This window comes from Nycticebus coucang, chromosome 12 (assembly GCF_027406575.1).
Source record: "Nycticebus coucang isolate mNycCou1 chromosome 12, mNycCou1.pri, whole genome shotgun sequence".
NCBI lineage: Eukaryota > Metazoa > Chordata > Mammalia > Primates > Lorisidae > Nycticebus > Nycticebus coucang.
The window spans coordinates 55,370,296-55,382,326 of NC_069791.1; the positions used below are offsets into that span (position 1 = coordinate 55,370,296).

A 12,031-nucleotide genomic window follows, 5' to 3' on the forward strand; every position below is an offset into this window, starting at 1 on the left:
ACCTATTTTTTTTTTTTTTTTGAGACAAAGTCTTTGTCGCCCTTGGTAGAGTGCCATGGTATCATGGCTCAAGTGATCCTCTCGCCTCTGCCTCCAAAGTAGCTGGGACTATAGGCGCCTGCCACGATGCCCAGCTATTTTTAGAGACAGGGTCTCTTGCTTGGGCTATCTACCTGCCTTGGCCTCCCAGAGTGCTGGGATTACAAGTGTGGGTCTGATTTCCATTCCTTTGCAAAACCAAATGGTTCATCAGGTTTTGTTTTTTGTTGTTGTTTTTTTTTTTTTTTTTTGTATGGAAGCTGATGAGACACAGAAAGGAGACGGTATGAATAACACCTAGATACTCTCTTTACTGTTTAAAACTCATTGATAAGCCTGTGTCTTACAGGAAACCTTTCTCATAAGTGGAGAGAGAACACAGGAAAACAAAAGTAAGCAGTGCTTCTACCGGGCCTCCACCACCTGCCACCTGCTCTTGCTCACTGCCCTCACTTAATACCACATCGGGGGATGGAGGAATAATGATGCCAGTTTCACAACCAGCAAATGGAAACTTAATGGCCTAAACAAGGTCTCACATCTGGTATTTAAATGGACATCTCTCCCCACATGATAGACAAAAAAAAAATTTTTTTTTAAGTGTTCATGAGCACTAGAGAATCTGATTGCAAAAGTCTTTAAAACGCCCCTAGGTGATGGTAAATATATACCCAATGTCGAGAACCGCTGGCCTATTCAATCCCTACTCTTTACTGCCTGCCAAGGAAAATGAAGGATGGTCATTACCATTCTCAGCATCTAACCTAAACATCTGATCTTGCTACAAAGAATCTCAATTTCAAGCTTCATGAGAGTTTTTGTATCCCCAGTTGCTGTAACCCCAGCACCTAGAACAAAACCTGAAGTGAGCAGAAACACTCAATAAGCATGTGTAGCAGGAACATAAGAGTGGATGCTCTTCTGATTTTTATGCTACACATCAAAGGCCAGGCTGTGCCAGGCCCCGTTGTGGATTCTGGGGACTCAGCACTCTGAACCAGCCTGAGGACACCTTTCCACTACAGAACATCAGTTCTAGGGCTGTTCTGTGCAACAAAAATATACTGTGAGCCACAGGTATAATTCTACATTTTCTAGTCACCACATGAAAAAGGGTATAAAAGGGCAAAATTAAGTTTATTAATAGATTTTATTTCACACAACCTATTTAGAATACTCATGTAATGAACATAATGTTTTTGCAGCTTTGTTGAGGTATTGATTCTCAATACCTCAACAAAAATTCTCCCAATTATAAAAAATTGTTAGCAAGTTAATTTACATTGATTTTTCCACAGCAAGTCTGTGAAATCTGGTGTGCATTTGACACAGCACGCTTCCAGTTGGAAACATGCTAAGGGCTCCACAGCCTCATGTGGCCAGTGGCTACCATGTTGGACAGTTCTGGAGAATAAGACAGAAAAACAAGAGAACAAACAGATATATAGTTAGGGTGAGAAGTGAAGGCCTGTCTACGGAAGCGCATTCGGTAATTGAGTGATTTATAGGATTTAAGAAATTAACAGAGAAACACTACCTGTGCTTCTGGTGCTAGAAATACAAAATGTGCCCATAGCAAAATTTTGAATCTACTTTGCAGCACCTACTCCTTGTCCGATTATAAAGTAAAATCCTAAGTTAACAGCTTTCTTCTCAGACCCTTCCCCAATGCTTCTCCTGGCATGGCCTGACCTGAGACCCCGGAACGCCCAAGACCCTGAAACTAGCCGCAAGGCAGCATTGAGATGCACAAAAGCCAAGCGTCTTCCAGTTTAGGGGCAGAGATGACTGAAGTCCAGGGGTCATGTTCCTCCTGATGGCAGTGAGGACAAACTGCCACTTGGCGCATCTTCCTGAAGTGCAGTAAAGGCCCTGAGAGCTCCTTGATCTTTGCCAGCTAAGAGGGAAGGATGGGAAACCTCCATAGGCATCAGACAATGGCCCTCTCAGCAGTAGATGGGTCTTTAAGATTCTACCACGTGTTAGCCAAATGAATGGGGGCATTGTGAAAAAAAGGCTTATATTAATAAAGAAAGGACCAGGATGTTGTAGGTAAAATCAAATTAAAAACCAATTTTTAAAAATCACATTTTAAAAACTCCCTTGGTTGAAATATTACCAAGTCTGTATTTAAAAAATGAACTTATCTTGGGTGGCACCTGTGGTTCAAAGGAATAGGGCACCGGCCCCATATGCCAGAGATGGCAGTTCAAACCCAGCCCCTGCCAAAAAACTGCAAAAAAACCCCAAAAAAGCAAAAAAAAAAAAAAAAAAAAACTTTATAAATTTTATTTTGATAGTATTTAATATTATAATTTGTTATTTTGAATATTTAAAATGTTTTGAAAAATGCCTGCTTGGGGCAGTTGATATGCTGAGATCCACAGCTATGTCATTGTCAGCATTCTTTTAGGTAAAGTAGTTATTATTTTTTTTTATGCAGTTTTTGGCTGGGGCTGGGTTTGAACCACCCCAAGTGCAATATGGGACTGGCGCCCTACTCCTTTGAGCCACAGGTGCCACCCTAATTCATTTTTTTTTTTTTTTTTTTTTGAGACAGAGTCTCACTATATCACTCTTGGTGGAGTGCTATGGTATCACAGCTCACAGCAACCTCAAACTCTTGGGCTTAAGTGATTTTCTTGCTTCAGCCTCCTAAGTAGCTGGGACTACAGGCACCCGCCACGATGCCTGGCTATTTTTTGGTTGTGGTTGTCATTGTTGTTTGGCAGGCCCAGGCTGGGTTCAAACCCACCAGCCCCAGTGTATGTGGCTGGTGCCCTAGCCACTGAGCTAGAGGTGCTGAGCCCATTTAATTCATTTTCATCCTCCAATTAATATCATATAACTGTTCACTGAAACCCAAGATTTTATGTACAGAAGACAGGTGACTTGTTTGCTATTTCCTTACTTGAACCTGTTAAATTCAATTGACTGAGAAGTCTATAGGGGAAACCAATAGATGGTGAAAAGACATTTAAGCACCATTAGATAATGAGCAATATAAAGATAATAGTTATAAGTTTGAATACTTGTTTAAAATGATACTATAAGCTTGCCAGTAGTTACTGTAAAATACAACATAAATGAAATGTTTTGAATGTATTTTTTTTTATTTTTGACAATTTCTGTCATTGTAATTCTAGCAGTTTGTTTTCCTTCATTTAAACATACAAGGAGGCTGGGTGCAGTGGCTCATGCCTCTAATCCTAGCACTCTGGGAGGCCAAGGCAGGTGGATTGCTTGAGTTCAGGAGTTCCAGACCAGCCTGAGAAAAAGTTGGGGCAGGGGAGAATATAAATGTATTTATTACCACTAATAGCTAACTCCCCATCTCTACCAAAAATAGAAAAACTAGCCAGGTGTAGTGGTGCACACTTGTGGTCCCAGATATTTGGGAGGCTGAGGCAAGAGAAGCTCTTGAGCTCAAGAGATTGAAGTTGCTGTGAGATATGATGCCACAGCACTCTACCTAGAGTGACAGAGTGAGACTGTCTTAAAACCAAATCATATAAGGAATTTATAGGACAACATTGAAAAGAGTTGGCATTACTCAGTAGAGAGGCATAGAACAAAGCAGTTAAGAATATGGATTTGAATTCCATCCTCCACTCACTGGCTTTATGACCGTGGGATAGACAACCTTGTTTGTGTATCAGTTTCCCCATCTGTCCCTTGGGGATAACAATAGCACTGGCCTCTAAGGTTCATGTAAGAGGCATCTTAGCACTTGATAAATGTGAATTCAAGTAGCTAAAAAAAAATGCAAGTAGCAAAACTCATGATGATTTTGGTAAAGTAAAATCATGACCTAGACCATTCCATTTGCATAATATTTTAAATTTGAACTAACAAATGTTATCTTCATTATATTACTGTGTTTGCTATAAATTTAATATTTCAAATATTTTATTGTAATTTTATTTTATATTAAAAGAAACGTTTTGGGCAGCACCTGTGGCTCAGTGAGTAGGGCGCCGGCCCCATATACCGAGAGTGGTGGGTTCAAACCCAGCCCCAGCCAAACTGCAACAAAAAAATAGCCGGGCGTTGTGGTGGGTGCCTGTAGTCCCAGCTACTTGGGAGGCTGAGGCAAGAGAATTGCCTTAAGCCCAAGAGCTGGAGGTTGCTGTGAGCTGTGATGCCACAACACTCAAAGGGTGACAAAGTGAGACTCTGTCTCTAAAAAAAAAAAAAAGTTTTACCTCTTGGGTCTTTGTAGTCAGAAAAAAATACATATGTTTTAGGCATTAACAAAATTTGCAACTATGAATTACAAAATGAATTTTTTTGTTGTTGTATGTGGTAATGACAGAGGTGCAAGCGGATCAAAGAACTTTGCATTAGGGTCTGTTTCCCTGAGTTATAAGCCTAAGGGGAAGAATATTAGTGTTAAATCAGGAACTCTGCTTGGAGGATGTGACCTGGAATCGTAATTTTAAGAAGGTGGTATATGGTCTACGGAAGGAGATTTTTACTAGGCCTTGGGTAGGCTGCAGAACTCTGGCTCTCCCAATCAGTGATACAGGCAGGATTCAGACAGACTAGAATTCTAGGCTAAACTTTGCTGCAAAACATTCAGGACAAAGATTCCCAAACAATATGCACGTGTATGATTTTTTTGAACAAGCTGAGAAATTCAAACTGAGTGGTTGGTATTAGATTGAAAAATACACCTGCTTTAGGAGTTGGTCCCACAGATGGTAATTGCAGAGGCATTAAATCACAAGCTTACCTCCAGAGCTGAGGTATTTCACTAGTTTTTAAGGCAGAATAAAAAAGACACCATGTCTGTGTTAGGAAAAAACAGAACCCTTTCTGGAAATGTTCTTAAACTTGTTCAGAACTATTCTAGGACACTTCTGGTGGGGTCCCAGATACGCAGAGCAGAATAAAAGACACGGTGGATGCGTTTACCAAGTGGTGCCCCAAATACAAGTCACCTGTTGGATTAAGGCCTTGCCCTCCAGCTGTTTCCTTCCCACCCCCCCCCCCAACCTACCCAGACCTGGCTCTGCCCACCAGCATGCCCTCCACATCTCTTGCCTCATGCTATCCTCACAGGTGCTGGGGAACAAGCATCACCACCGGATCCTGGCTTCCCCAGCCTTCATAATGACACCTTTCTTCCCCAGCAGAAATTCAAGGATCTTTACCTTCATAGAGTTGAAATTCTGTTTCTTTCTTTCTTTCAAAATTGGGAAGGAAGTCAAAGTGTATTTCCTTGACTTTTTAGCATCCATCGGAGTCCTGCAGGAGAGAAAGCGGAAAAACACATCGGCAGTAGGAGTCAAATCTAAGCACAGGCCCATGTACCCAGGGGCAGAAGAAAGCAGGGCGGGCTGCAGAAAAGAAGGCAGCAGCAGACCAGCAGCAGACCAACAGCAGAAGCAAGGTCCCTGATTTCCTCTAATCTGAAAAGAGGGACAAGAGCTAGGGAAGGTGGTGGAGACGAGCAGGGATTAGCCATTCAAGACACCAAGAGACCCATTTCCCTTAGCTAACTGCAAAGTCATCCTCCTTCTCTTGGCACACCCCAGTGATCCTTCACAAAATACGGGCATGTCCCTGGGCTACTTGGACAATTTAATGCCTATAGAAAAAAGAACAAGGCAACAATTGATACAAATGTGTTTCCTGGATCTCATTCAGCCAGGCCTGCCTTTCATTCACAGTATAGCTCTGTGAATAATTAAATCACTGCAAGATGAAAAAACTTGCAACTGTTTATGGAATCTAGTTAAAGCAGGGATTTATATAAGTGGAAGGTGAGTCTCAGAGAGCTCTCAGGACACTCACTCTCCTTGTTAGACCAGCATTAGATCAGCAGAGCACTGCTGAAACCCCGCTCTGTGTCCCTTGGAAGTCCCTTTTCAGCCTCTACCCTAACAAGAGCTGGAGGAATCAAGAATCACAAGAAATCGCAGCAGAACAGGGACCAAGCAAAAAGTGTTTGCATCTGCACATCACTCCACTGGCAGGCTCTTCCAGACACATAATAAATGATGATGGCACCACGATTTTGAAATTATTCAGACTGAAGAAAAATCACGCTAACATTTCTTGAAGCATACATTGTAAAAAATCAGAATTTAATCTACCTCCAATGGGAAGTTTAAAAATATGTCACACGTTTTATGGAATATTAATGCAGTCATTTAAAAATTGAAGTAAACATTTATGTATGCCTATCATACATTTAGCAAAAATAGAACAATGTATATAATTCTAAATTGGTTACAAATTAAAATGTTTGCATTCCCTTATACAGGTGTATTGAAGGATATGAAAGAAATACTGTAAGAATTCTCTCTACTGGATATATATCCAAAAGGAAGGAAATCAATACACGAAAGAGATATTTTCACTCCTTTGTATGATTATTGCAGCACTATTCACAAAAGTCAAAATACGGACTCAACCTAAGTGCCCATTAGTGGATGAACGAGTAAAGAAAATGTGGTATTAAAAAAAAAAAAGTAGTATATATACACAATAGAATATTATTCAGCCATTAAAAAGAACGGAGTCCTGTCACTTGCAGCAACATGGATAGAACTGGAGGCCATTATGGTAAGTGAAATAAACCAAGCCCAGAAAGAAAAATATTGCTTATTTGTGGGAGCTAAAAAAGAAAAAAGGTGGATTTTATGAAAACAGAAATTAGATGAGTGGTTACCAGAGGCTGGGAAAGGGGCAGGGGGAGAAGAAAAAGTTGTGTGTGTGTATGGGAGAACGTAAATGTATTTATTACCACTAATCTATACAGTTAATAATGGTACAGATTGTAAATTATATATATTCCAATAAAAATAAAATTAAATTGAGAAATGATAAAGTATATGAGGAATAGGGCTAAAGGAGGTGAGAGGAAACATTAATTTAATTTTTATTTTTATTTATTTGAGACATAGTCTTACTCTGCCTCCCTGGACAGAGTGCTGTGGTGTCATAGCTCACAGCAACCTCAAACTTTTGAGCATTTTTCAAATGCTATTTTTATCCTCAAAATACATGGTGAATTATAGGAAAAGAATTAAAATGCTTTTTCTTTTCTTCTTTTTTTTTAAGATAGGGTCTCTGTCACCTGGGCTAGAGTGCAGTGACGTCGTCATAGCTCACTGCAACCTCAAGCTCCTAGGCTCAAGTGATCCTCCTGCTTCTCAGCTAACTTTTGTAAATTTTTTGTAGAGACAGGATCTTGCTTTTGTTCAGGTTAGTCTCAATCTCCTGGGCTCAAGCAATCCTCATAGAGTACTAGGATTACAAGCGTAAGCCATCATGCTTGACCTAAAATGCTTTTAATATTTTGCTTGTATCTTGTTGTGTGAAGGACTGGAAACAAATTTAGCTCAGAGCTAGAGTGAATGTTCTTCTGAGAACTGATTCTAAAAACTTAAAATCATCATTGGCAATAGCAACAACAACAAAATAAACAAATGGGACTTAATTAAACTGAAAAGGCTTTGCACAGCTACAGACACAACAAGTAAAGCAAAAGATAGCCTTCAGAATGGGAAAAGATATTTGCATGTTATGAATCTGACAAAGGCTTGATAACTAGAATCTACAGAAAACTCAAATTAATCAACAAAAGCAAACAATCCCATCTACCACTGGCCAAGAGATATGAACAGAACTTTCTCTGAGAAAGACAGATGAATGGCTAATGAACTTATGAAAAAATGCTCATAGTCCCTAATCATCAGAGAAATGCAAATCAAAACCACCCTGAGATATCACCTAACCCCAGTAAGAATGGCCCACATCACAAAGTCTCAAAGATGCAGATGCTGGCATGGATGTGGAGAGAAGGGAACACTTTTACACAGCTGGTGGGACTGCAAACTAATATAACCTTTTTGGAAAGAATTATGGAGCATCCTCAAAGAACTCAAATTAGACCTCCTATTTGATCCCTTAATCCCATTATTAGGCATCTACCCAGAAGAAAAAAAAAATCATTTTATCATAAGGACATTTGCCCCGGATTATCACAGTTCAATTTACAATCTTCAAGAAGTGGAAACAACCTAAATGTCCATCAACCCAGGAATGGATTAACAAAATTCAGCCACAAAAAAGACTTTACATCTTTTGTATTAACCTGGATGGAGATGAAACACATTCTTCTTAGTAAAGTATCATAAGAATGGAAAAACAAATATCCAGTATACTGAATACTAACATGAAGCCAGTAGATGATCTAATACATGCCCACATAAGAGAAAAACTCAATTTAAGTTGGGGGGAGGGGAACAGGAAGCAAGGAGGGGAGGAGGATTGATGTGCTCACTTAATGGTTTCAATGTAAGGGTATATATGGCACACGTTTTGGGTGGGAGACACAACTGCAAGGGGACTCTACCTAACAAATGCAAATATTGTAACCTAGTTGTTTGTACCCTCACATTATCCTGAAATAAAAAAAAAAAAAATGCTTGGCTCGGTACCCCTAACTTCAGAGTAGGGTGCTGGCCACATACAGTGAGGCTGGCGGGTTCAAGTCGGGCCAGGGCCTGCTGAACAATGACAACTGCAACCAAAATCAAAAAATAGCCAGGCGCCTGTGGTCCCAGCTTCTTGGGAGGCTGAGACAAGAGAATGGCTTAAGTCTAGGAGTTTAGGGTTACTGTGAGCTGGGACGCCATAGCACTCAACTGAGGGCGACATAGTGAGATTATCTCAAAAAAAAAAAAAAATGCTCATCATTAACTTACATGTAGATCAGAGATTCCCTGGCTCTCCAAATCAATTTCTTTCCTCTGGAATTCAAAAGCACTTTTTTTGGGTGGGGACAGAGTTTCACTTAGTGGCCCTGGGTAGTGTGCCATGGTGTCACAGCTCACAGCAACCTCCAACTCCTGGACTTAGGCAATCCTCTTGCCTCAGCCTCCAGAATAGCTGGGACTACAGGTGCCCACCACAATGCCCGGATATTTTGTTGTTGTTGTTGTTGTTGTTGCAGTTTGCCGGGGCCAGGTTTGAACCTGCCACCCTTGGTATATGGGGCCAGAGCCCTACCCACTGAGCCACAGGCGCCACCCTCAAAAGCACTTTTATCTAAGGAGTTAATTTTGTCATTTGGTCTCCAGCTTTGGTGTTAGTTAATTATCTTAGGTAATGTTTGTCTCACTTGATTGTCTCCTGGGTACATAGATCGGGAACTTATTTGGTTGTTTTTGTTTTTGTTCCCATAGAGGTGAGGATGATGCTTCATTTATTGAAGACCTGGTGAAAATTTGCTGAGGGAAGAGAAATCTAAGCTAGTTTAGATTAATTCATCAAAAAATTTCAGAGCATTAACTGTGTGCTAACTACTGTGCTAAGCATAGGGGATTCAATGATAAAACAGAATCCTTATTTTCAAGGAGTTTTGGAGGGCAAGACAGACCCACAAATAGTGGAGCTAGCCTTATCATATTTCAAATTGTTTTGTATATACGCATTATCTATGTCTAGGGTACTTCAATGTCTGGAAAGGAAATGTGTCTTTTGAGATTTACCTGTTATGATTTCAGTATTTCAACTGTAATTGGCAGTAGCTTGATCTTTATGTCCTTGGGGCTGCCGTTGGGGTTGAACGTGTGGCCGTGAAAGCTTTGCAGAGATAGCCTTTGCATTTCTGTGAACAGATCATGAATTTAATGTACTTCAGTTCCACTTTTTTGTTTTTTTACTGATCCATAATATGTGTACATAGTTTCAGAGTACATGCAATGTTTGGATGCATTAATGCAATGAGTAGTCATCAAACTGAAAGCATACCAGAGCTTTAAACAGCAGGTTCTTGGGTAATCAGACAGAATTGAAAGACACACCACTAACATCAGAGGCACAAAACCTAGATTAGGATGGGCTGGTATAAGCTACTGGTTTAGGACCAGTACAGAAGCCACCATCTCTTGTGAAAAGAGAGCCAGAGGAAAGCCTATTTGCCACCCTCACAGGCAATCCATTCATATACCTTCCAGGGAGGCCCTTCAAGCCACTCCAGGAAGTACCCTGGCCAGAGGTGACACACCCTTTTCCAGCAGATGGAACCACCAGGATCAAATAGAGTACGTTAAAAGGCCTATCCATCTTTAACCGCATGCTGACTTCCTTCTCCAACTCAGCTCACTCTCATGGGGTGGAAATGAAGGCTGCTGTTGCCCACACAGAACCTGGATTCCTTTTTCCTTTCCTTTTGCATCTGGGGATAATTTTTATTTTCAGCCTTTGACCTCTCAGCTCCCACCCTAAGGATGCCTATCTTGAGTAGTTTAGGTGGATTGATTTAGGAGATTAACTTTTGAATGTAATAGGTCATTGAGTTATGCTGATTATTATTTGGAATAGGGATTGACGTGGTCTTGGCTTAAACTTTCACGTATAAAACTGTAATTTTGGAAATGAAAGAATGGAACAGTCTTGGGGAGGCTATTGTTACTGTTCTCCAGAATACCAGCCTTCAGACAAATAAAGTTTAGTGGACCTATCCCCGTCTCTGCATACTGGCTGAAAGTAATAGGTGGCTGGATCCTCTTTGTCCAGTAACTTTTCCAGTCAACATGGGAGCCCTCTGCCCTGTGGTTCTGTCTGCCTTCAGATAAGTCCATTCCAATGTTAATCTTCTCTGGCCCTATGCTTTGTTAATTTCTTTTTTTTTTTTTTTTTTTTTGTAGAGACAGAGTCTCACTGTACTGCCCTCGGGTAGAGTGCTGTGGCGTCACAGCAACCTCTAACTCTTGGGCTTACCCGATTCTCTTGCCTCAGCCTCCCTAGCAGCTGGGACTACAGGCGCCTGCCACAACGCCCAGCTATTTTTTTGTTGCAGTGTGGCCAGGGCTGGGTTTGAACCCTCAACCCTCGGCATATGGGGCCGGCGTCCTACTCACTGAGCCACAGGCGCCGCCCTGCTTTGTTAATTTCTAACCGATTCCTTCAGGTCTGCTCTCTGCTTTTCAGAGATCCTTCTGAATAATAGGGGCTGCTTCTTGCTTTTCAGAGACCCCTTTCAAAATCAGGGTAATGGGAATAACATTCAAATTATTCTCTTTTGAAATATACAATAGGTTATTGTTTACTATAGGTTACTGATTTATTGAACTCTAGATCTTATTTCTTCTATTTAACTGTACTTTAAGTTACACTCATTGCTGCCAAAGACAATTCCTTAGCCCTTCTGCAAATATCCTTGGAATTCTTGAGGTTCAATAACTCATGTCTCTTAAGAGCTGGAAAAGATTCCAAAAACCATCTTGTCCCTTTTCCTACCCAGGACAGGAATTCTCTCTATAGTATCTCTGACAACTATAGTTGTCCTATCTCTGTTACAATATTTGTGTGACTGCATGATTTTTCCAGATAACTTATCTCTCATTCAGCTGTTAACTTACATATGGTTGATACTTGATAAATATTTGTTGGAAGAATAAATTATATTGAGTAAAATATCCTCCATTGATCTCGTTGTTTTACGCAAAGCATCGAAGAACAAGTCTACCCTCTTTTTGACTCATAACAGTTCTTGAATATTCAACACTTGAGTAGAAAAAAGCTTGTTTCTCTCCCTTGCATCTACACATCTCCAGGTATTGTGTTTTTTTTTTTCAAACCTATAATAGAATATCAAGGTATGGCAGAGAGAGCCATACCTCTCTATTTTCTAGTTTTTCATGGTCTCTCTTAAACTGTCTAGATTATGTTCTAATCATTGCTAACTGAGACAGGGAGACCTTTATGGTCCATGATATGGTCATTATATTTCTATTAACGCACCCTACACCAGCGTTTGCTCTTTTTTAGCCCTTGCAACACACTCATGTTGGGTTTGGAGTCAGCTAAGGCCATTAACTCCAAGCACCAGGTGTGCCACATGTTGGAAAAGTATGCATTCTAGCCAAGTTGCAGATAACAATATAGAGTCGGAGAAGGCGTAATCAGTGGCTGATGTACTGAGATTGCTCTCAGGTTTACACTCATCCTTTTAATATCCACTACAACAAAG

At 40.5% G+C, this 12,031-nt stretch overlaps 1 protein-coding gene across 1 annotated transcript in view; it reads right to left on the minus strand.

Moving 5' to 3' along the window:
- Nucleotides 1-9,580, minus strand: part of DYRK4 (dual specificity tyrosine phosphorylation regulated kinase 4) — a 52,265-nt gene extending 42,685 nt beyond the window's left edge. Inside the window, exons 1-2 of the mRNA XM_053555871.1 lie at nt 9,546-9,580; nt 5,196-5,289 (exon numbers count right to left, since the gene is read on the minus strand). Of these exons, the coding sequence (XP_053411846.1) occupies nt 5,196-5,282 (87 nt within the window). The 5' untranslated portion in view covers nt 5,283-5,289; nt 9,546-9,580. The remainder of the gene's footprint in view (nt 1-5,195; nt 5,290-9,545) is intronic.
- Nucleotides 9,581-12,031: the final 2,451 nt, after the last annotated feature.